This window comes from Motacilla alba, chromosome 1A (assembly GCF_015832195.1).
Source record: "Motacilla alba alba isolate MOTALB_02 chromosome 1A, Motacilla_alba_V1.0_pri, whole genome shotgun sequence".
Lineage (NCBI taxonomy): Eukaryota > Metazoa > Chordata > Aves > Passeriformes > Motacillidae > Motacilla > Motacilla alba.
In genome coordinates, this window is record NC_052031.1 from 58,369,734 (window position 1) to 58,396,318 (window position 26,585).

General features: G+C 36.4%; 1 protein-coding gene across 2 annotated transcripts in view; it reads right to left on the minus strand.

Moving 5' to 3' along the window:
- Window positions 1-26,585, minus strand: part of KDM7A (lysine demethylase 7A) — a 62,253-nt gene that overhangs the window by 14,157 nt on the left and 21,511 nt on the right. For both annotated transcript variants that reach the window (XM_038153379.1, XM_038153378.1), the window contains exons 2-12: window positions 22,008-22,093; window positions 15,848-15,965; window positions 14,852-15,012; window positions 13,069-13,210; window positions 12,624-12,810; window positions 11,594-11,756; window positions 8,815-8,902; window positions 7,984-8,090; window positions 5,290-5,381; window positions 1,462-1,551; window positions 390-599 (exon numbers count right to left, since the gene is read on the minus strand). In XM_038153379.1, the coding sequence (XP_038009307.1) occupies window positions 390-599; window positions 1,462-1,551; window positions 5,290-5,381; window positions 7,984-8,090; window positions 8,815-8,902; window positions 11,594-11,756; window positions 12,624-12,810; window positions 13,069-13,210; window positions 14,852-15,012; window positions 15,848-15,965; window positions 22,008-22,093 (1,444 nt within the window). The remainder of the gene's footprint in view (window positions 1-389; window positions 600-1,461; window positions 1,552-5,289; window positions 5,382-7,983; window positions 8,091-8,814; window positions 8,903-11,593; window positions 11,757-12,623; window positions 12,811-13,068; window positions 13,211-14,851; window positions 15,013-15,847; window positions 15,966-22,007; window positions 22,094-26,585) is intronic.

Genomic DNA, 26,585 nt, shown 5'->3' on the forward strand with positions numbered 1-26,585 from the left:
CTGGAGCACCTGAAACAAATACAACTTTCCTAGAATACTCCTTTTACGTTTCCTTTGAAGAAATACCAATACACTCAGGCAAGCCAGAAGCTGCGCTTGGAACTGCTACAGCAGCTCCTGGATTGGGTACGTGCTCCCTGATATTAATATCTCAGAACTGATTTAAAGCATAGCAAAATATCAATAATGGAAAGTAACTTGCCTCAAGCAAAACTCTCTTAGTTCAAAGCAATTTATATTTGACATATACTCTAAAACAATCTATCCATATCTCATATGACAAAGAGTTCTAGTCTGCATTCTTACACATCTTAAAACCATTTTCTTTTCAACAGAGATTAGAAAACTACTCTGGTTTTGTTTTTCCTTGCACATAACTCAATACTTGCCTCTTCCCATGGTGACATCTCCAGCCTTTTCAGTACCTCCCTAGTGTGAAGTTCCAGGATGTCCAGATTAGAAGGAGTTTTGGTAGCATGGTCTCGCAGCTTCCTCACCCTTCGTCTGGAGTGGTGAGGGGAAGCTGTTTCATGTGAAGATCGTGAAGTTGGAGACACACCAAGAATTCCCTGAGTTTTAACTAATTTGCTGTTTTCCTCCTGTAATTAAAACCACTTTTCAGAATAGTCTCAGAGGAATAAATCCACATATTTAAGTACTGCTTCTTGTTAATCTAATTAAATGTAAATTATGTATGGAGAATTGTTAGATGTTTTAGAGAAATAACTACATGTTTCATTCAGATTTGATGTGCAAAGTTTAGTTCTACTGCACCTTTTTTTTCATTTAAGGCTTTTACGCTATTCCACAAGAGTAGTGCCACCAAAACACATGGTTTTATTCAGCAAGGCAGCACAGGGTAGACATGTACACAACAGATCACATCCCCTTAGACCCATTCTCTTCATGTGGAAATGGGTGAATTTTTCAAGAATCAGTAACAACTGAAGAATAAAGGAGCAAAACACTGGGATGGGAAAGCAACAACAACAACAAAAAAAAAAAACTCCCCCACTGACTATAGCACACAGCCACAAAACAGAGGAGTGAGCAAAAGAGATGACAACTGACCAGAACTAGCTAACAAATAGATAGGGGAATGGAATATGCACAGAACATCAAATTAAAGTCTTTAAGAACACAATAATAATAATTTTAAGTAGTTACAAGTAACTACATTTTAGAAATACTAAACTACAAATAATTTCACCATTAGAATCTAAAAAGCAACAAAAATACATAACTATAACAATAAATAATAATACTACTATCCATTTTCTTTATCTGAAATACCCATAGCTTAGTATTCCAAATAGTTTTCCTCTTGATGTTCTATTATTAAATGAATGATAAATAAATTAAAAGGTGAATGTGGTCAACCAGAAGCATAACTATGATGGAGTTCCCTGATTCAAAAGATTTATTTTCAGAAGACTTACAGAGGGCTGTCTCTGTTCTTACCTCTACAGAACGAATCACTTTAGAGAGCTCTTTGATGAGATGCCCAGGCCTAATGTTGTCTGGAATTTCAAAGGCATGTTCTGTTACAAGCTGTATGCAAAAAGGGAAGAAAAGATACTCAGTTTTGGGGTTTTTTTCCCAGATAAAAGTAGAAATAATATTAAATAAACAAAACTACAAGGGAAAAAATAAAAGTAAAATAAAAACCAGATTCATTTCTGTAATAATGACCACAAACTGCCAGGACTGATATACCATGCAGTAGCTTCCAGTGCAAGCTTTAGTAGCCAGCAGATATTCCTCAGTGTCTCCAAGATTCCAAAGAAGAGGTAACAGAAAGCCACAGTGACAACCACTTTTTTTTTTTTTTTATCCTCAGTACAGTAACCACCCTTTTTCCCTTTACCAGAGCAATACTTGGACATTCATTAGAGTCATGACTTTAAAAACACCTTAAGACTAAGAAAATTTCACCCTGAGAAAAATTTAATCTCAAGAATAATCATGAGTAACCAAGATGCAGATTTTTAGACATCTTCCTGACATCCAATTCTTAAAAATTACCATCTTAGCTTTTTTAAAATCTAGCAGGTTGAAAAATGCAACTCAGAAAAAAAACCCTATTCCTTATAAAAAATGAAGGAAGTCGTAAGAGTTTATGTTCCCTTTAATCCTCTGAAACCATATCAGAGACAGATTTCATATATATAAACACACAAAAGTCCAAACACTCTACAGCTAGAGCCAGCAAAATATATTTTGTATGTAGCTTAAATGTCCATTTAGAACACTTTTAGTTAGAATTAAACAGATAAAACATCACTTACACACAGGCTAGAATGACTGCCTTGAATTCCTCTAATCAACTACTTAAATGGAAAAACATCCCAAACACTTTCAGCTACCCACATTTCAAAAATGAGATTCAGCAGCAAAATGACTGCTAGAAGCAATTCAGTACTGTATGTGCATTTCATTGAACCTGGCTTCCTCTCAGTCATTAAAACAAATGCTTTCTCCCCCTCCCAAAAAAACTCAATACCAACATATAATCATGATGTGATTATTCATTTCAGTGCCCCTAATTCTACAGGGAAGATTAAATCAGCTGCTATTATTTACCATTGTTCATTCTTTGAATGTATCATACCTCTACACATTCACCCTGGAGAAAACAGCAGCTCTGTCACTAAACTGTATAATTTTTCCATCAAGTTATTGGTCATTTTAGGACCATTCAATCCTTCCTACTTCACTGTCTCAAAAGAAGATGAGTTTGAAATTCTCTAGAAAATGGCACAAAACAATTCTCTAAGATAATTCACCTATGTTGAGAAGACATACTCTGTGACACAAATGTGAAAGCTCATGAGAGGGGTTCTCCTTTGAGGAGCACGTATTTGCCATTTTTTAGGAACTGTCTGAAATCCTCAGCATGAGCAGCTCAAACTGCATTGCACAAAGCTCCTCCTGTCCTCACCTGCCTACAACTCCAAACCTATCACACATGTGGTCTGCTGCATAGCAGGACTGGCTCAAGGATGAAACAGTAGCCAGAGAAGATGGGTGTAAGGTACTAAACATGATAGCTGGTGGACAGCAGACAACACTATGGCTGAATCACTGATATTATGCACTTCCCTCACAATGGGTGTGTCTGTTCATCCAGTGGTTTAGGAATACTCAAAGGTCTCATTAATAAGCATTCAGAATGCAGCAAGTGCAATTGATTTTTCTTCCACAGAGAAGCAGAGAACGTACCTCATTCCACATGAATCAAAATACTTAATGACCTACTAGACAGTACACAAATGCTACAATACTACACTACAGCAATCTAGAAAAAAGGAATGCTAATCCAATTTCAAATCAAAATAAGGATTTATATAGGCTGTGTTTGATCTCAGTTGAGTAGCCTGATCACTTGGCTTGCTTATTATCCATGAGTCCTAGGGTGACATTATGATGCTTGTATCCCCATTCGTGTGTTCTGTTTATGGATATTATGTTCTGTGCCTTCAAGACGGGCTCTGAAGAGCGAATGTTTTGGTTTGTTATCAGCCTGCTCCCCCACGGCTGGCGGGACACAGAGATGGGGCAGTACATAGGGCGGCTTTTGCTTTGCTCTTGCTTCTGCTTTGCCCTGCTTTTTGCTTCTGCTCATGAGTTAGTTTAGCTAAGCAGTCTGAATTTTTCCCTGGACTGTTTTTCCTTTCCTTTTTTGGAACTACTTGAACCTGCTCCAGACTGGGACCTGGGAAACACCAAGAGTTTGCACCCTGTGGCCTGCAGCAGCTATTCCCAGCGCCAGAGGGACCGACAACAGAGCAACCACTCCCAAGAGAGACTTTGCTGAATTTGTCATCCTTTTCAGAACGGTGAAAGAGTGTTGTCATCTGGTATTGTTCATTTTGTATGCTGGGAGGTGCTTTGCCTGTTAAATAAACAGGTTCTTTCCACTTCTCTCTGAGGAATCCTTCCTGAACCAGTTGGGGGGAGGGGCTCTGTGGGTTTGCTTTCTGGAGGGGCCCCCTTTTGGAGTTTCTCTCCCAGATTTGCCCCATCTTTGCCCAGATGCAAAGATGGCTTGGATTCACACGTGGTTCAAGAACTTAGGCCCAACATCCTGTAAACACTGCGACATTGCTCGCTAACAAGCCTTCACCCAGAACAGCAGAGACCAAGAGACACTGGAGGACCAACTGACAGGGCCAGCAGAGTTTCATCTGGGATCAGTAATGCTGCATAGGCTGGACTCCAGCACATTCCACAAATAAAAACCACTTCTGCATTTGCATCTCATGTTCAGTTCCATGGAGCTCATGCTGTTGGATGCAGCATTGTGCAATTATCATACATACTATCATACATACGTGTTGCATGGTAAGTTTTCTTACAAGTAAAATTTGTGGGTAAAAAGAGCAGAGAGATCTCAAAGAGCCAGTTCAAGTCTGGCTTGCAACAAGGCAATATCACAAGCAACAACAAAGTAGAATACCCTCAGTCAGAACCAAACTGCCTGTCAGTGAACAGTACTTCCCAGGAGCACTGGTTCCAAGAGGGTTTATTAGCATAGACACATGAAAAAATACATGGAATTAGACCAGACCCAGCTCTGTGCCAAAACAAGCTTTCCTGGAGAAAAGAGCACCAACAAAGCCAGCACTGATGGCATACTTATGATTTTACAAGAGTAAATCAGTGTTGAGCAAGGAGAGTATTCAATTGAAGTTAATATTCCTCAATCTGAATCTAAACTGACTCTTCAGCAGGTGTAGTTGAAATGTGCTTTCCACACCAGTGACATGAATGGAAAATGAAAAATACCATGGCATTCCATCCCTCCACTGCCTCAGACAAGGATTAATAGACTGTATAAACACAATTCTTAGAAAATTCCCTACCTTATCACCTTATCCTCTGGTATTCTTATCCTATCCTGAGGTAAAGCAAGATTCTACCTCAATCAGCTATAATACTTGAGCTTATTAAATGGCCTAACAGACTTGGAATAATCATGGAATCATGATTATTGGAATGTAAGTCTTGATGCCAAAATCCAATATAAACGTCACCCTAGCCATGGAAACATCAGTTTTTATTTTCTATCAAGTTTGTAGGTCATAGCATTGTTCAGTGACTAATCATAGAATATAAAATTGTCATTATGATTCTTCCCCAAATCAGCAGTATATACTTTCAATAGACTATTTCAGTATTCATTAACAGATAAAAATAATCTTAAACTTTAAAAGGGCATAGACCTCCACTTAATTTTAAATCAAAATAGAGGTCACCAAAATAGCAAACAAAATCATTTATACGTACTTCTTTTTTCATCCATAATTTTAAAGCAGTAAGTAAAGCCTTCACTCCTTGCACTAAATAGCTTGGAGGCTGGAAACCATCTTCTCTCAGTTCTAAAAAGGATACAGAAACCAATTTAGAAACATATCAAGAGAGAAAATAGAATTATACCTACCCTTCAGACAATAAAGTTGCCATTGTGCAACAGCACACTATAGGAAAAATTGTGCAAGCAAATGAAACATGGCATGGTGCATTTATGTGCATACTGTAACAAGAATGACCATGAAAAAACCAAATCCAACCCCAGAGTGATTCTACATAAAACCTTCTTTTTAAAAACTTATTCTTGTATGAATTACGGTTAGTTCACAACATACTAAAGGTGATTTAGGGAAAAAGAATCCAAATCTAAAATACAGAACAAAAAAATAACATATTTGAAGAAAGAAATCACTTGTGTTTCATTGAGAAATGTTTTAGTCAAAGGGGACCAGCAGGATGTGGGATGTATCTCTAAATTAGAATCTGCATTGCTTATCCCCATACATATGCAAATGGCTCACACTAGCATACTTCCACTTCCCAAACATTTTTGTCACCCTTCCAATTATCACAGTTCTCCCTCACATGGTTTACATTTTTACTCCGAAAATCGAAGGGACAGGGGTGGAAACCACTCTGCTTCAAAGCCTTCTCTTCTTAGGGAAGTTGGTGTTCCCAACTGATTGCAATTCTTTTTTCATTCTCTCTTTTGCTTGACAGGGGTAAAACAAAGAAGGGAAAAGAGAAATCCTCCATAAACAGCCAAAAGTAGATTATAACCTCCCCTCACGTTCCTGACAAATATTTCCACTTGTCAATAGCAAATGGATCAACATTAAAACCATTTGGCTCATTTTATCCCCTTAAAAGAATACACTAATAAAACACCATTCTTATGGATTATGTATTAGGAAGCTGGCAGAAAAAAGAAGGTTCTGTGAGTAAACAGCTGTTCTTCTCTCAAAGGCCTCCTACTTGTTAAAGGGTATGAGACGTACTGGCAGCAGCAATCTTCCTGCCCATTAGCTGACTGAGTTGATAAAATTTTAAGAATACAATGGAGTACCACAGGCTGAATCTTCTAGATGCAATAGAAACAATTCCATGAACTAAAAGTAATTCAAATTAATGAGTACAGCATACATGAACAACAGCACACAGTGCCTATTTGGAAACCCCAAGAATTAAGAAAAATATTTAGGTGAATGCAATAATACTTATCGTGAAACACTTTCTGCCAAGAAAAAGTCAAATTCAAAATGTTTGTGACCCTGTTACCATTCTATAAAATGAAGCAGGAAAGACATGTTGTGCTGATTTTGCTCACTGACCTGAATTCTATAAAACTACTGCTAACAGCTGGACATCACCATTACTCCATAAAACTGAACTGGCATCATCCTTTATTCATAAAACAATGGATTCTGACTAGCAAATACCTAATTCATAGGAGTCTTGATGCCAAAATCCAATATAAACTTCATCCTAGCCATGGAAACATCAGTTTTTATTTTATTGCGATGTTTATAGGTCACAGTGTTGTTCAGTGACAAAACATCTGCTAAACCAAAGATTAAACATAACATGAGAATAAGCTTCACAACCCTTCCCTAAGACACAAGAGGCTCATAGCCTCAAGGAGTCATGGGATAAAAAGGGGAGAGGGAAGAGTGGGGTGAACAGACACAGCTTATAGTTAGCTAGATCTTACAGAAACACATGCATGTGTTTCCAGCAGGAACACAGTTCCTATGGCTTCTGATGAGTTTGTAAACGTTAAATATGCATGAATGACAGAAACCAAAGCAAGCTTTCAAAATAAAAATACTCTTTTTGAAAGCAAAAGTTTTCTGCAAGTTTGTTCTGTTTGGTAAATTTTTTGAGCTGCTCTGGGGTCACTGTGAGACTTTAAATGCTCATTTAGGAAACAAGGGTTGTTCAATGCTTTAATTTGGTGAAAGAAAAAGAGATAATTTTCCATATGTTGTACTGTTTTCACATTAGAAAAAGTTATGTGGGATTCCCATCTATTCCGAAACAGAAATTGAATTCAGCAGCCTCTTCGGAAGGTTGACTTCTGTCCTTTGAAATACTTTGTATTATTAAGATTAAACAGAGCAGGCAGAGGGCAAGATACTTGAGGAAAAAAAGGTGAAGTCAGATAGTCACTCTCTCAAACACAAATATACATGGGTACAATTACAACAATTAAGGAATGGGTGAGGAAGTTTGGAGAAGAACAGCAGCTGTTAAGAACTGGAGGCTGTTGAGACACCTCTTGGATAAACACTGATATAAGTGATTTAACACAGCCCAGAGGAACTGGTACATCTTTCCTACAAAAGCTCTCAGAGACATCTTTCCTTCTACAACCAGGAGCTGAGGACAGCAGGCACTGTGACTGGAAAGGTCAAAGAAAATTGTAGAAGTGCAAGAAAACTTCTATGTTCGGCTGTGAAGCCACCAAGAAGAAACTCAGATATAAGTTAGGGGGATCATTTCATACAACTATTTGCTTAAAGTAAAGGCTATCAAAGGATATTCAAAAATCTTAAATTATATGAAGGAAGCCTAGGAGAAAAAACTGATGCCATGGTCCATTATCACTTAAGAGAAAAAGAATTATAAAAGCAGGTATATGTACATCTGTTAAAATAAAACATGCACTACCTTTCAATGTTTCCAGTAAGTTTTTGGCCACAAACCAACAGATGGCTTCAAAGAAAGGAAATTTGAAAAGATCCGGGGTTTTTAGCCTCTTCTCCATTTCATAACACCTGAATAAATGCAAATATTACAAAACATGAATGTTTTAATTATTAAATTCATTATTCAACTATGTAATCATTCAAATTGACACAATGTCCAAAATAAAATGAAATAAAATAACCATGGCCATGATAAATAAAAGAAGTCAAGTACCACATAGTTAAACCCCAACAAGACCACAGACAAGATTGAACTCTGGTCTCATTCAGGCTCTGACCTTATCAAGTTTGACTGCGGCACTTCTAAGAATATAGTTGGACTTCATAAAACTAGGATACAAACCCAATGTGTGATCTTTTAACAGATGGAATTTTATCGGGATTCCACTGTAATAAATAAAAACAATATGTTTAGAAGACAGCTCTACATCTTGGACAAAAACTAAATACAGCTGCCCTTAGAGCAATGCTGACTTGAGGATGCTCATTTCAACTCAGTGTCGCACACCTGGGCTTGCTTACTTTTGTTTTACTCACTTATTCTAATCTCCAAAGTAGAATTGTTTTCTTTTATTTTTTTCCTCCTTTTAGTCACTTAAATTCTTGCACAGCCTTCATTTTGCTTTTGAAACAAACTTTGCAGAGGTAAAACAAGAGAATGTGCTTGATACATTCTAACTGACTGTTAGAGAGCCTGTACCAATTTGATCCTGGTTAAGCGCATGAAGAAAAATCTCTATGAAAAGAATATCCTGCTTACTGGGGAACAAGTAGAGGAAGAGCTGAGACTAACCTGAGCTGCATGCCAATGTTGAGGTTGTGCAAAAAGTTTCCTCCAAAAGCCATACAATCCTGAGATGTGAGCACAGCATGAATCCAGCCTAAAATGACAGATTGTGAAACTTAATACATACATATGAATTATTCTAAGACTGTTCTTAAATATGCACATAAGTAAAAATGCTGTTCCTAAAAGAAAAGAAGCAAACAGATTAGTATTCTGTGCTAGGAACAAGTAATTTTAACAGCATGTAAACTACAGTTTTTCAGAAATCTAATGGAACTGCAGTTTTCTGAAATAATTAAGCTTAAAACATTTATCACTGGGAAGGGGCGGTAAGGATGCAAAGCCAACTTGGCAAGTAAAAATTCCAAAAGTTTTCACTCCAATCCATAAATATAAACAACTCAGGAATGGAAAAATATACTGAACAAAAGATCAACTCATAAAAATGAAACAAAATTATATGTCTTTCAGTACTTACATATTGCTTACAGTAACTGGGATGTTTGCACAACAAAGAATCATTTAGCAATACTGAAGTTTCTCAAATAGGAATTCAGAAGTGGTCCTATAAATTATTCTAAATACAGCCATTCTAAGTCAAGTGAAATTATGATCAGTTTAAAACCCAGTCTAGACATGCTATAAAGTTTGTCACATAACTGAAATATTGTCCTTAAGAAATCCACTATTCAACGTGGCAAAGCATGGCCAACATTACACTATCGATCTAGCTAATTACTAGGGGATCATTTCAACTAAGCACACAAAAGAACACATTACATGAGCTGCCTGATTAAAAAGAGTTATCTGTGAAATTTATACTGTGGAGCTTTAGTGTAAGTAAACTACAAGGAGACTTTCTCCATCAAGATCTGATTTTGCATGCCTACAGATGTTCTTTGACACAACATGAGTTGGCCAGACATATGCAGACTACTTCATGCTTTCACTGAGAGCAGGCAAGATGGACAAACACAGGAAGCTTCCCAATTTGAGGAAAGATCAGACCAAATCACAAACTATGTATTACAAACTAGCATTAAATCTATGCCCTAATTCAGCTAAAGGTGAGCAGTTTCATGGCATACCTGCCTCAACCTAAGATATTTCATTTTTTTCATTCCTGCTTGCCATTTTTATGCTGCACTTTTGATCTAGGTCTACATAACAAGGAATGAAAATTTGGTGTAGACCACACAGAATATCTTGAATAATATTTAAATAACTCTAAAGAGCCTCCCAGTAGATGTTATTCACCTACATGCAAGATTAATTTTAGATCAGAAAACTACTCTGAACATATTTCCAAGATTATAAAATAATTATGACATTCACTAGCACCAATGCAAGCAGAAACAGCAAGTGATTTTCACCAGAGATCAGGGGATTTTTTTTTCAAAGTCTCTCCTCAGTCTTATAGAATTTCCCATTTTTTAAAACACCTGTCTTGAAACCTAGTTTAATTTACAGGTTTTCTGCTGCACTCCATCATATGTATAACAACAAGTATGTGTGTATACACATACACGCACATGTGTATTTGAAAGTACCTTTTTATGTGTACACATATTGAAACACATGTACACATGAGAAATTAATCATCTGATGATACTTTTTTTCATGGCCACATTACAGTGATAGCTCAGATTCAGCTGATTACTTGGAAAGCAGTTAACTATTTTCTGTGATTCACAATAAAGTTCTTCACTCTATAATTCTGCTTTCTCTGTTCATAGATCTATGAACTCACATACATGGACAATTAATGCTATTTCTTGATAGAAATACATGGTTTTAAAAGCTCTGGCTGTTCAGGAATGTCAGGAGCACATAGAGGGCCTCATCAGCTAGCAGTTATTCTGCACAAGCTGTGAATCAGAGCAGTAAACACAGCACCTCACAGGTATAGAGCCGAGCTATGAGAAAAATGAAGTAGTCTAGAAAGTACAGGATGGAATAATGTACTGATTATAATCTTCAAGGTTTCTTCCAGAACTAGAATTGTAAACCATTTTCCTGCTTCATGTATTTAAAGCTTTCTTTCCAGTCAAAAAAAAGAAGACAGCACCCAGTACAAATTGTCAATAATAAAATACTAAAAAGCATTTATAGAGATAGCTTGGATAAGCAAAAATACCAAAACCTAGCACTTTATTGGCAAAATATTGTTTGTGTTATTAAAGACTTCTAAGCTTATGGTATTTGGGAGTTGCGTAGGGTGAGGTGTTTTGTTGAAGCATTTTTCTGTTTTTTATTCTTTATTAAAGAATTGTTTTGAATTGTTTTGGCACTTCTCACAACAAAAGCAAACCAAAAACCCACCCAATTTGTATTCTTAATACTCTAGCCTACAGCATAAGAAGTTTTATGCAACATTTTTGTAATAATTAGGCTTAGTAAGCCTTGCTGAAAAATACTGAAATCTGTAAAAATAAAACCGTATTATAGAATTAGGGTAAGAATTCAGTCTGAATACTTAACAAATAGTGAGCAATCTGTGCTTTATTAATTGGAACTACTTCCCTGATAATCAAAATCAACTCTCAGTTGTTGTCTTCTAATTGGGTAACAAATATCCTTTCATTCCCGGGTAATTGTTATGATTGCCTGACAATCTTAAAAGCTAATTACTTGTTTTGAAAAATCTAAATTTCTAATTTTTTATTATTCTCTCTTATCAATAATTTTAGAGGATACCAAATGTTGATTATGCAATTATTTTACAATATTCATAATTCCTGGTGATTAAACTTGCTAAGTCCTAATACCAAGAGTAAAATCTTACCTGTTGGAACGAATAAAGTGTGTCCTTGCTTCACAACACACTTGTAACACTTGTCAACCTTGTCCCCAAAATATACTTCACTCTGGGTGACAGATGAACTCCAGGACTCATAGAGAGCCAAATTTTCATCAGTGGGCTTGATCAAATAGAATATCTTCTCACCCTATTAAACAAATATACCAAACAAATAAATTAATGTTTTCCAAGAGGTACACTACAACCTCTTAGTCACTCCTAATGAAGTGATTGACCTAATAGATTGACCTAAATGTAAAGTATTCCATCTTCCCACTATGGCATGTTCAGGCAGTGTATCACAAATGAAATCCACCAAGAGCTTAGATACAGCATTTTAAACAGGTGGTGTCTTGTGATTTAAAAGAAGCAAACAAACCAACCAGAGCTTTTCATACAAAAAAAAAAAAATCCAGTTTTTATAAATTCATGGATATGCACACACCTACCAAAAGAGAAAATGAATGGATGAAACCACTTTGCCTCTTCTATGATGTACACATGGTCAAATTTGTGAGAATAAAAAGTTGAGTAACCAATGATTTTCATCCAATTATTTTTTCCTGCTAAAACCTCACTGTATCACCCACAAGTCTACTGAAGTGATCAGTCAACCAATTACAGTCTACAAGTCACCAACAGCATGCTAAAATAAAAGCATTAAAATGCAACACCAGAGATCAATAATTCACTTTCAACCTCCTCCCTTAGCATTGCAAGCCCAAGATTTAATGCAGGTGATAATGTCACAACAGAAGGCTGCACACTGGATAACTTTTGTTTCACATAGTCATAGACATCCAAGGGGTGGCTGGGCACTGGAACAGGCTGCCCAGCAAAGTGGACACAGCACCAAGCCTGACAGAGCTCAAGAAGTGTTTGGACAATGCTCTCAGGCACATGGTGTGGCTCTTGGGATGCCCTGAGCAAGGCCAGGAGTTGGACTCGATGATCCTCATGGGTTCCTTCCAACAGAGCATATTCTGTGATTCTGTAAATCAAGCAGCATTCATACCCAGAGAACGTGGTACCAAACTGATGTTCCTCCAAAATCAATATGAAAATCTGTATAGCTGTCCTGGACACCCATTAAGCAATACTTCTGAACAAAAGGCTTAGGGAAGACAGAATCATCTGGCCAATAATTTTCCACCCACGAAAGCTTTCTGGCAATGTCTGGTACTTCCACTAATTCAGACATCCTTTTAAAAAACAAACAAAAAAAAGGAACTGTTAATATAAGCAGGAGTAAGCACACCTCTTTTTAAGTGACAGCTTCCTACAAAGACATTACTTATGAACTAATAAATATGTTTTATACCCACATTACATGACAGTGGCTGTCTACATAAAATACACCTCCTCCTGTCTTCCCCACTACAGGCATTATATTCCTACACATATTGTTCAGCTTAGTGAAAACCACTTCCTACATTCAAGGAATTGAAGTCAATACTCACTTTGTGTCTGAGAATTCCAGGCTGATCACATTCAATACTTTGGGTCGGTCAGGATTTGTGAAGTATTTAATGTAATTATGGAGCTTCATTTTACTGTCTGCTTGTCTTGCTACATCTATGACATCTATCACTTTGTCACCACCTGTGAAAAACAGGATGACTTTCGTAAGGCTATCACAGATAAAAGACATTTCAGGAATTTAAGAGAAAATTAGCTTTTTTCCAGTCTTTATCAAAACATTTCTGCAGAAAAACTCTACTACTACCATTATTCTCTTGAAAGAGAGACAGATCAGTATAAACCAACTTTTTATTAGGTTTAACTTTAATTACTATAATCAGCCAAGGACAGAACTGAAAACACTCTAAAAATAAATCCTCTTTCCTGTGGTTAACCAAAAAGAAAGAGTAGTATAGAATGGCTGCATCTGTTTAAAAAAAAATGGGTTTGTGGCTGCAATTGCAAAGAGTAGCATGGAGAAAGTTATCAAGGCAGATCTCTTTCTCACTTTTCCTATCAAGCATCACCGAACTCCCACCTCCCTTACATACATGCACAACTTGCAAGCACACAGTACTTTCACTGAATAATTATCATGGCTGTGTTTAATTTCTGATGACAATAGAGGGTTACACACCATGTGTTCTGAAGTGATACATTTAGAGAAGTAGACAAGCCAAGAGAAAGGACTAACACCACGACTATAACCAAGCAATTGGTTTATGTCCTTTTAGTTACACAATGGCCAAATTTGACACTTAATTTTGGAACGCTGGAAACATGCCTAGATGGACATTATGAACATATTCACTTTAAAACTGTATGTTTGTATCATCTTGATAAATTCCAGCTGAAATATTACTTATTCAGTTTTCTTATTTTTTATTTCAGTAATAGGAAGGTAAATCTGTGGCATTCCAATTTTTTCCCTGAACTGTAAAACTTGGTAGATGTAGATAAGACAGTCAAGTTTCTATCTGAATCCAAACAGGCAGTAATCCAGAAAAAAAGATTCAGAAATATCACCATAATAATAATTACTCTTTAAGGCAGAACACACATTACTATTTATCATCACAATGGTGACAACACTGCATATTCTGATGCCTTTGTAAAATATTGATGGACAGAAAACCTACTTTCAGCACACATCATTACATCAGGTGATCATGGGAACACACTCAGACTCTCAGCTGTACCACGCGTTACAGGAATGTCCTGCTGCACTTGGCTCAGTCTCTGTCTGTACTGCACACTTACATCAGGCTGGCACAATTACAGACTGGTAAGAGATCTGATAAGAAAGAAGTGGTTCTTGGGAAGCCTCCCCTGGCAAAGGATGCCAAGGTAGAAAAATTTCAGGAAGGCCAATATACTGAGTCTAAAACATTAGGTTTTTTCATAGCCTAACCAATGATTAAATTTATTAATCCTAAGAGTGATTCATTCAATTCCCATTATCCTTGGCTTACATGTAGCAGAAAAAAGCTTCAGCATTCCACATATAGCTTGCACTGAAATTAAAAGGTTTGAAAATTGAGACATAAGGCTGTAGTCCTATCACACATCTACCAAAGAGACAGACACACACACCAAAAAAATGAAAAAAAAGGAGAAGAAAAAAAACATTCCAAACCATAGTGTTGATTTTACTCTCTCCTAGTCTTGAATTTCAAATAAGTATTTAGATCTGGAAGCTCTTATAATCATTTAGTATTAGCAAGTATTTATTTTAATTTACAGACAGGATCATTTTAATAAATACTCCAGAGTGACTCTTACCCACATAGCGTTCCACATCTAAAACTGAGAAAGTTGGTGGAGGAAGTCTGAGTCCCAGACCATCTAATTTAGGAACCATAATGGGAACATCAAACCCATGTTTCTCCAGATATCTTTGTGTTAACTGGCTTCCATGCATTTTCAAAATTACTTCATCAGCACTGGTGGAAAGAAAGGATGGAGTATTAGCAGAAAAGCATTCTCCAAGCACTACTGAAATAAAAAAAAAGTCTGTTTGAGAAAGGACAGATGGGAATGGCTACATCTGAATCAAAAAGAAACACACAGTATTGTTTTATTAAGCATTTAACTAAAAGACCAAGGAAATAACCTCAACAAGCAAAGAAATTTTTACTGTAATGCATCATCTGGAAACTCATAGTTCTTCTGTATGACTGAAGAGAGTAACTTAAAAGGATAGGGAAAAGGAATTCTCAGAGAGGCATTAAAGCACATTTTGCTAACAACAACCACCAGCTGCTCTAAAGAATTGTAAGTCATTATGTTTCAGTGAGATAGCCAACCAAACTCAGGATTAAAGTATAATCATGTTTCTCCACTTTCTTCTAAAGCATGCAAAAAATAGGTAGACTCTACCAGTTCCAGTGAATCTTCTATGAAACTGAGAACTACTCCTGAACCAAAGGAATAGACAGGCAATATTCTGACACTAAGAGCACAAACACCCAAGAAACAAAACCAAAAACAAACAAACAAAAGCCCCACCCCAAAACTCAAAACCTCTCAGACCACCCTGCAGCAGTCCCAACAGACAACCCAGCCCAGTGCAAAACTTGAACAGGGGAAGCTACTGCATGAAAAAGCATATGTATCCATCTGAAACAGGGATACACTGGGAAGAATTCTGAAGAAGGAGGAAGTCATCCTCAACCTTCACAATGTGAAGCAGAAAAATGTTAGTAACTTCCTCTAAGACATGCTCAGATGACATTTCACTGTGTTTTCCCACCAGAATATGTAAGGAAGATTCTGTACCTTGGGAAAGAGCGAGCCCGCAGCTGTTTAACAAAGGTCCGTGTTCCAGCCTGCACTGGTTTGGAGCCATCATCTGGCTCTGTGTAGTCATGCCTGTGCCAGTTTCTCCTCTTCTTCACTACAAGTTTCAGAAGCATTAAACATGGAATTAGTTAAATCAGATGGCTCAGATTAGCAGTCATCCCATCAGTGAGACAGACATGCCTCAATCACATTAAAAAAATAAGGTTTGTTAATCGCAGTAATCAGGTGACATTCTACCTATTTCCAGCAAATGACATCTGCAAGATACAATAACTCTCTGTACTTTTATAGCTCCTTCTATGTGAGAATCTCAGTGCACATGATACACAAGTCCAACACAAGTAAACAGGTGCAGCCTGAAAGCTGTACAAATCCAAAAGACAGCTACAAAACTAACATTGAACTTTCACTTCTTAAAGCTCAGACTTTCAGACTTTTTTTTTCAATAAACAAAAGAATCACACCTCTTGAATAGCCAGAGACGTCATTTTACATATTCTTTCAAGGTTACAAGACTTAAACCCACTGTACTATTACTTCCCATAAGCACGCCCATATCCAGTCTGATAACATTACTGCTATTCGCTACCACTTCTGCTGCTTATGTTACAGTAACAGTTTTGTGTGCAAACTGCTTTGGACAGGTGTGACCTTAACAATACATGTAACAAAAGCACTGCCCTCCAAAACATACAACTTCTTAACAGTTTGGAGCTTTAATGCACTGCTACAGCATATTAATAAAAAAACAAATGACAAATTAAAGTTCTATTACATTTTTGGGAATCTGGAACTGATAGTTCAATAGTAGTAAAATTACATTTTTAACTGCTCCTTATACTTTATGGGACAAGGAAATTGAAACACTAGACATTCTCCTAAAAACTTGTGATGATCTCCCTATGACAAATGACAGATACCCAAATGAAAAAAAAGTCTGTGTAAAAAAAGTGTATGTACTTTCACAGAATCACAGAATGGTTTGGGGTGGAAGGGACATTAAAGATTATCTAGTTACAACATTCTAGCATGAACAGGGACACCTTCCACTATCCCAGATTGCTCAAGGCTCCATCCAACGTGGCTTTGAACACTTCCAAGATGAGACATCCACCACTTCTCTGGGCAACTTGATCTAGTGTTTCACCAATCTCACAGTAAAGAATATCTTCTTTACTGTGAGATATCTACATCTACTCCCTTTCAGCTTAATGCCATCACCCACTGTCCTATCACTAAAGACCTCAGTAAAAAGTCATCTTATTTCTTACAAGCCCCCTTTACATATTGGAAACCCACTGTCCTATCACTAAAGACCTCAGTAAAAAGTCATCTTATTTCTTACAAGCCCCCTTTACATATTGGAAAGTTGTTCTAGAAAACATAGTAAGCTGTATGTAGCCTCCCCATTTGAGTTTTTTGACCTTGAGAGAAGGAGAGGATAAAGTGACTTATGATATTGTGGTTAACTCAACTGCCTGTCTTCAAATTTTCATCATTTCATAACAAATCATTTCATAATGGATATTTCATTGATTCAGCTTCCTGAACCACTCATTTTTCATCTCCATTTATAAAGAGCAAAAGCCTACAGCCTTGAATGGAAGCCCTTGGTTGTATCATCTGTTTGTTAGTAAACTGCCCCTTGGAGCACTTCCCCCCTATACAAATAAACCTCAATTTCTCATCGTCAAACTCTCAACAGGCTGAGAAGCCCTATTAAATCATCAAGAGGTGCCTCTGCAAAAGGGACCACCATCTCACCATTTGGGAAACAAACTCCAAGAATGCTGAACTTCCTACCTTTACCACTTACTGTACTAAGAAACACACCAAGGGTCCTGTAATTTTAAGGCTGCATTTCAGTTTTTCCTAAAAAAGCCAAACTTTTCTCCACAGCTAGACAGCTGCTACTTGAACACCGCCCCAAGAAGATTTACTGACACCAGATCTATAATTTAACCACTAATATTAAACAGAAACTTAGTGGCATATGCTCAGGAAATTCAGAAGAGGAAAAAGCTAATGTTATTTGTCAACACAAATAGTGTTTTACAGTTATCTGACAAACAGCCTGAAATACAACATCCAGCAAAACCACTGCATTAATACAAATTTTAACTTCATGGAAGAGCTCATTCTTAAATTCACCTAAGTCATGATGCACCCAAAATGTAAAAAAGCACTAGCAGTACTGAAAACACAGCTCACTGTAATAGGAAGCTGAGGATGTATCAGGAAGGGGAAAATAATTTCTAAAAAAGAAAACTAAACTTGCTGTTTCTCCAGATAAAACTGCTGGTTATACAGGAATAATGGACATTTATAGTCATTATACATAAGAGGCAATAATTCCTATTGGTGTGCTGTTTCCCACAGACATGACAACATGGACCCTTTAGATGACTTTTAAGAGAATAAACTGACATTTATACATCTTTGCTAACCGGGAAACCAGTGCTGCTTAATGAGCCAACTATCCAAATACTGTAAAACTTCATAAATAATGAAGACAGGTTTATTAAGTTTTCAAAGCTATTTTCTCAGTCATAAATAATAATGCAAGAAATTAGTGGCTAATACTAATTTTCAACAGAGTAGTTTCCCATAAATTCACTGCTGTTACAACAGCTCGTTAAAATTGTAAGACGATACAGCTGCTTAAGAGATTTTATAGCACAGACATACTTTTTAAAGTCTGTCTTTCCAACACTTACAAATCAGAAAATAAAATCATTCTTTTGCTTGTACTTGGCAATGTACATCATCCTTTCTTAAGGGAACACTGAAGAAGAGGAAACAGTAATGAAAACTTTCTCTGCTTACCTATCCCTTCATTCTAGAGTTTTTTAACCCCTTAAGACATTACAGAAATACCTGCAAAATAAAACAATTTTAATTGAATGGATCCTAATGCTCAAATTAAGGAAGGAACCGGTGTTCACCCTTGGTGTTTATAAAAATTGAGGTAAAACCTGCTGTGACAACACTAAGAACTACACAAGACAGTTGCAGGGAGGGTTAGAAAAAGAAGAGTGTGCTGGAAGTTTTCATGAAATTTAAGTGGAAAGATTCTTTTTCCTTGTTTTTAATTACATCACCCCCTACACTCAAAACAATGGGCCAATAACTTTACTTAGGCAAACACTCCTCCCTGCTTTCTCCCACTACTGGACTGCTTCCCACAGAGATCACCATCTGCTAGACTTCAAATGGAGACCATCAAGAGGTGTACATATGTACAACAAGGCCCCTGGAAGAGGTACTGGAGATTCTCAGTGGCCAAAAAGGCAAAAGAAATGTTGGCACAGGAAGACTGCAAGATTTTAAGGAGCAGACAGTAAATCACAGAACACCCTACTAAGGCCTGGTCCAACATCTCATTCTCAGTTCAGACCAAGCACAGGCATTAATACCACATACAGAAAGATACCGGTTGGAGGGTAGTTACAGAATTGAGAAGGCAAAACCAGATAAAGAAAGTGATGTCCTGAGAACTACAGTCTTATTAGCATTTACTGAACATTACGCTTTTTCAAAGTTCTGGACACTACAAGCTGGTGACACACCTGACTCACAGCTTTCATGCAAATAGAGCATTTTTAGACTTGAGAATCACTGAGAAAACTTTGAAACTCACAAAATGAATATGAATACTCTAAATCAAATAATCTAAAAAAAAAAACCCACTCCACTGTATAATTACTATTTTTTAAATTTTCTCTTTTTAAATTACTTATGATTTTAGGATTCATTATTTAGCATTTTATACACATGGCTGCTTGCTAAAGGTGTAGTAAAATTGTTCTTTCAAATCATGAAGAGGATTTTTTTCTTAAATACATGGAGTAATTAATTTGTTAATTTCATCTTTCCATCTAACTACACAGTAGCTTACTTTTCATTACTGGAATTTTTACACAATTAATTTTGTAGGATACTGAAAGTAACCACCTATTTGTACTGTAAAGTATATTTTTCTTGTATATTTTAAATAATGTTTTTGCACTACCTCATTTGATTACATATTCTTTTGAAACCACTGATATACTTGCTCTCTTCAACAGCTGAATTTTTGTCTCTTAAAACTCTTTGGCAATGGGATTTTAGAATATGAAGCTGTAAATTAAAATGTTTTTTTTTTTACATACATACATAATTTCATATGACTGAAGTACTCTGGAACATTTCTGCATTACCTGAAGCCATGAGACATTATCAGTCTCTTTAAAAACTGAAGGAAGTAGGGCCCAAACCACAAACTACCATACATTTGATTCTGACAGCTGAGAACAATTAATGAAATTCAATGTGAGGACATATTTAATTATATCACCTCTGTCTGGGTTGGTAACTGACATGTCTGAAGCTTCTACTAAATCTAGATGATCTACACACTTGAGGCAATATGAAATAACAAGTATAATTTTTACCACAGATTCTTGTCTTTTTGAAAAGACTTCCAAAACAAAAATCCCTCTTATCTCACTGTCTAATTGCTGCAGGTGAGACAGCACTTACATTACAAGAAAGGTTATTTACAGGCATCAGGGTGAAGCAGACTAGTTCTCACTAATAAAGAAAAGAAGTTTCAAATTTACTAGTTTATTATTTTGAAAAGTCTGATATTATCTCTTGTCTACTCCTCTTCCTAGTTGCTCTATTCCACAGGAAAAAAAAAAAAAAAGAGAAGTTAAGGACAAAAATGGCTGTTGTTTATATTCTGATTTCTAACACAAACATGCAGATTTTGAACTGAAAATGACCATTGGAGTACTAAAAACTACAAGCACATAAACCAGCATTTACCTTACCTTTTAGCTGACAGACCATGAACTCATATATTACAGAAGCTACATATCATGCAAAATGTATTAATTAAATCAGCTATTGATGCTTAATCACTTTGTTCATACTCCACAAGACTATCACTGAGGGTAGTTATAAACTTATTTCTAAATGTAAAGTAAATTCAGATTTGAAAATATTGCTTAAGTCAGCATTAACTATAAAACTTTATCTGATGTCTTCAAGGGGAAGAACCAAACAAAACCAAAAAACCAAAAAACCCCCAAAGAAACAAAAACCAAATGAGAAAAAAAAAAAAAAAAAAGCCAGACAAAACCACAACAAACAACAAAACCCACAAACAAACCTGCATTAGAAAACACAAATGACCATGGCTCAGTTCTTGGAAGGGGAAGACACATTGCTTATAAATACTTTTCAGGTCTGAATGTAGAAATTTAATTCATGGTTGGAAAAGTGATTTTTTTTAAAAAATATTTTTTATAACCTGTTTCCATTTGAGAAGGGGAGATGGAAGAAAAACTAAGGGAGTTGGATAAACTTCCCTAGCATCCTTTCAGTAGTTACCGAAATAAAATCTGTTCCATTTTTCCACTGCAGATCTCTACAGCAAATTTATCTACTGAAAGTAGAACCCAAGAGATGTCTCTTGTTACTCTGTTACAGACTCTTCTGGCAACTCATTTTGACCCTGGCAGAACCTTGTTTATAAATCAGAAACCTGAGATTTGGACCTGTGTAACTTTTAAGGACATAAATGCGGGGAAACAACAAAATCAAAACCAAACAACAAAAAAAGCACAAACACCATTCACACGATGTTCATATTCTGCTGTCACTGTTGAAAAGTTGTGTTTGACTATTGTGGCATATAACGTACAACCATCAAAAAAGGAAAGACACCTAACTTGTACATTTTTTTCAGTTACCTTCCTAGGTATTATTAGAACTTGGGTAGTTAAAATATAGGAACCTTGAAACCATCTTTTCTATTTTCCTTTTTTTTAAAAAAATGATGATTCCCTAATTTTCATTCTCTCACTTTCACCAAGTCCAGATTGTTTTCTACTTTTTGTGCACTTTGATTTCTCCAATCTATCGCCGTGCCTTATATTTTATTCTATCTGCATCTCCACATCAGGGAACGCTTCAAGATGGTTTGTTTGTTTTGCAGGTTTTTAATCAGCTCAGAGTTAGTCATGTAGAACCAGTGCCTTCTAAATAATCAGACTCATCTTGAATATTCTTCTGAACAGTCCTTTGCAGTTGTATATGGGAAGAAAACAATGTGAACGTGTAAGATGAAATTTGAATAAGCCATACTTACTTAGAGAAGGTCCATGGAGAATTGCACAGTTGGGACAATGGTATAGATCAATGTCAACAGCATGGTGCTCCTCTACCCCAACGCAGCTGGAATAATATTTTTTACATGTTAATGAGAATGCACACAGGGTTTACTTTTCAAGCTAAAAATAATTAAACCTTAGGTTTTTTTATTAAAATGTGCTTACTCTACAAAATTATAATGAGATACCAGATTATCTCCACTACTGGGCTGCCACATAAATTTTGAGTAATAATTTATCACTGAACACAGAATGCCATTTAAAAAATCATAAACAGGAAACAAGAATCAAATTCCTTTAAAAATGAGCAAATCCACAATATATACAGCATTATCCCCAAAACCCTTGATCCTAACTACAGGAAACAGTTTATGCAAAATCATTCAAGCAATTTTCCTCACAGAAGCTATGAGTTTAAAAAAAAAAAACCCTGAGGTTTATGTGCTGTTAAATTATAGAGGATATAATGGATGTTTTCCTTGTCTTTCTTATTCTTTCTGCAAAAATCACGTAACTGACTCCTACCCCTTAAGACAAATTAATGAAAAATACTTTTATGTTATTCTTGAAATCTTTACAATAGAACTGGATTCGTAAACTACACAAGTGACCACACAAATAACTTAAAAGAACTGGTTTTGGTTTAAAATAGCAGCAAGTATTTTAAAGAGTGCTTGAGGGATGTAATGTTTTCTCAGTGCATATTTTTTTCCAGATAAAACAGTCACAATGTGATTAAAAGCAAAATTTTTACAACAGTCATGACAAAGCATTTACTCTGCTGATACCAAAACAACAAAATGTTAAAGTCAATTAAGTACATTTTCTCAGAAGCTGAAACACTAAAGGTTAATTGGAGAACATTTGCTTTTGCACAAAGTTCTTAAGGAAAAAAACCAAAAAAAACATGTAATCCCTACTTGCTGGTCTGAATCCTGGCAGAGTTCTTCGTTCTCTGAAAAGTTCACTGACACTTACAAAATTGCTGACTTTACAGTTAATACAGAAAAACAAAGTACAACCCTGAATATTTACACCAAAATTAGGTATGTACACTCAATGCACTCAAGTAACACAAGAACTGGAACAGTACCCCAGTCACGTAACCCATTTCATATCAAGTGTAATGAGTGCTTATACACTGAAGCTTTGAAATGATCCAGCTACACAAAGTCTTTTCCTCAGCAGCCTTGTGCCAAAACTGCTGACACGCTCCAGCAAGTGTCAGTACATGCTGCCAAAACAATACAAGAAACAGTCTAGCACTGAAAGCACAATGAGCAAATCCAATCTGAAACTGAAGAGCATCTCCCATGTAACTATCAACAGGAAGTGCATTCTGAGTTCCCTCTAAACATTCAGCTAGTCCTACTACCCCATTCCCTACATACCACATGAAATCCAGAAATTATTTAGCTTTTTTTATATGCATACTATTTTAAAATCTAAATGCAAAACTCAGCTGCCATAGTTCATCGCAATTCTTGCAATATTTAGCATATGCTTTAAGCCCACAGCTACAAGAATCATTGTTACACGAAAATCCAGCTGACATATAAACAAAAAGGAAGGCAGAAACAGTCTTTAAAATGCATGTCCCATTTCCTTCTGCTTGTGTTCTCTCTCTTTTTATAGAATAGATGAATGACTCATAATCCTATGCATTATAAGAAAATTGTTTTAAAATGTACATTCTAAAAGCCCCAAATCAGAAGGCTGGTTTTATACATCTTTAGGAATCTCATTATTTTAGCTAAACTTCTAATTTTTGAACAGCTAAAGATATTTATGTTGAACTGTATCTTGATGAAGTTTGCACTTCATTTATTCCCTTCCCTTCTTCTTGGTGTTTATCTGATACATCCACCATCATTCCAATCAAATTATCTTGTTAACAGTAAGAAATTTGCATAAAAATATAGTAAAAATAACTTTGACAGCTATTTGTCCTATTCTGTTTAAGAATCTTAATTCTATTGTCTCTTATTGAATGTTACAGATAACAGAATTTCTGCTTTATTTTCAGGCTTAGTACTAACAATTAACTCCATAACCTTTCATGAAGGCACGTGGGATTTTGTGTACAGAGACTGGAATGGTATTATAATGTCTGGAATAGCCATTCAATAAGGGAAGCAAACACTTTCAGCCTACTATTTATCCTGTAAACTCAGCACTGGAAACACAAAACACTAACTGGAGATCATGGAAGCTAATCCAGCAGCAGATGCCTGACTGAAGCAAAGGGCAAGCAAGGTGCCAGCACCTGCAAGAACAAGCACTGCCAAGGATGCCACAGAGCACATCAATCACACACAGCACCATTACAAGTCACTTCCCTGTGTCCCTTTCTCCAACATATACAGATGAATCTGACATTAATCACTCTGGCTACTAGCAAGCAATCAATTACTGTGGTAAATGCAACTTCAGACCTCACGCATCAAAACAAGGTCACCAAGAGGTAGCAGAGAGCCTGGAAAACATTAACATACTCACACACTGCAACACTCCCAATCTACTGATGTTTTCCTGTATGAAATATTATTACCCTTCACCTTGCAATCAACCCAATCCATTCGGGCTGAAATGTCTTGAGTATATATTACCTAGTTTCTGAATTGCTCATCTCCTACAGGGAGGTCACAGACTAATTCTCAGGAAGAGTGGAAAGCTTACAGTATTAAACAATAAAATACAATAATATTAATTTAAAAAAATAAACAAAACAGTCATACAAGACTATTCAAAAATACACCTTTAATTCTGTTCATGAAGCTGAACAGGCTAACCAGGCTCAATTTCACTTGCAATGCTCTAGAAAGAGTAGCAAGGTAGAAAAAAAGTTAGTTAAAAATACATTCCATTACATCAGTCTCGGAGTGGTCAGACACTCCAAACATCCCATGGTATCTAGCATCAAGGGAAGGGCAACAAGAGGTAGCAGAAGATTTGGGAAGTGGAAAGTTTTTGCACACACAAGAACATCCCTGGCATCTGAAGAAATCCCCTGCTACTATAAGTTTGAGGAACCCATTCTCCCAACTTAAGTTGCTCTAGAAGGTGCATGTGCATGCTTTTGATTTAGTCTCAGCTTTCCATTTATCATTACATTTGTAGCTATGTAAAAGGAGCAAGTGTAAATGAAAAACAATCAGAAGAGGACTCCAACATCTGACAATTACCAGTAGACCCCTGCTTTTCAATGAAGGGCAAATCAGGCTTCTTTCACAGTGCAGGGGGAAGTCCAGCAGAGGCTGTTCTCTTCTTCAGTATTGTTATTAATTTAGAATTGAAGAGATGGGTACTGATAATTCAGAATGACAGACTAAAAAACCATTTCACAATTATGCTGGAATGTCTTGTACAAGGAGTTTGCACAAGTCCAAGACAGTTACAGGAAGTTTTATCCCTGGAGACTGCATGGCTGTACATTGTGAGCCACCCAAGGCACCTGGCACATCTCTCCTACAGCAGCATAGTGTGAATAAATATTGGATCCGTGTGAGTCACCACACAGGCTGCTGCACCTTCTGCATCTAATACCTGCTTGCTCTCAACCCAGCCTGGCTTTTCTCTTCCCTGCTTCTGATATTATCAAGTACAACCAAATAACTTTTAGAGATTGCTTAACTGCCTTTGCTGGTATGACTGCAAGAATCCTGATTTTTAAAAAAATCCAAAGCACTCTTGATCAAAAGCCTTATTTTCAGTGGTCTTAAGGGTATATGACTACTTAAAAAACTAATTTATTAAAACAAATAGTACATGTACCCTACCATTATACAAAAATCCCAATGTAAAAGGAAATGCTTACATAAAAAAGCACTACAAAAGTCAAGAAACTAGCAACGCGTGGATGCCCATTTTCCTTGTTTAATTCCTAGATAAAATCGGGAAGATATTCCTACTAGGAATACTCCAAGGTTTCCTGTATATGAGGCATACTGAGAATAAAATCTTGAAAACTGAGAGATGCAAGCAATTCTCAGTCATCTAATAAAAGGACAGCAGAAAACAGATGAATCATCTTCAACAGAAAAAGAGCTAATTTGTCAAGAAGCTGGGCTGTACATGAGACATCATCCTCTTGGATACCGTCTTCTGTTCCCTCCCCCTACTGATATTCAATTTCATAAGGTCCTTTTCCACCTTTCAGCAGCATGTGCAAAACAGTTGAACAGGCTCATCTTTCTAGATGCACTTGGACTTTTTAAGGAAGTCTCCCACAACAGCTTCCACTCCTCTCCACACCAGCACCATACTTTGCACCTACTAAGCGTCACCTAGCAGATGAGGAAACAGGGCAGGCCATCACAGGAATGTCCAATATTACTTCAACAGATATTGTTGGATAGATATTATTCTACAAGTAGATGTTGTTTTACGGCTCAAAACTAAGCCATTTTTTTTAAAGTTTCTTACTTATTATTAGGACACATGAAGTTCAGGTCCCAAGATCTCCTGTTTTTCCAGTGTCTAACCTGAACAATTAGACTTTTTTGTGGTCACTGTGCAGCAAAAATGCAGGTTAGGGGCTCTTGACAGTCTGTTTA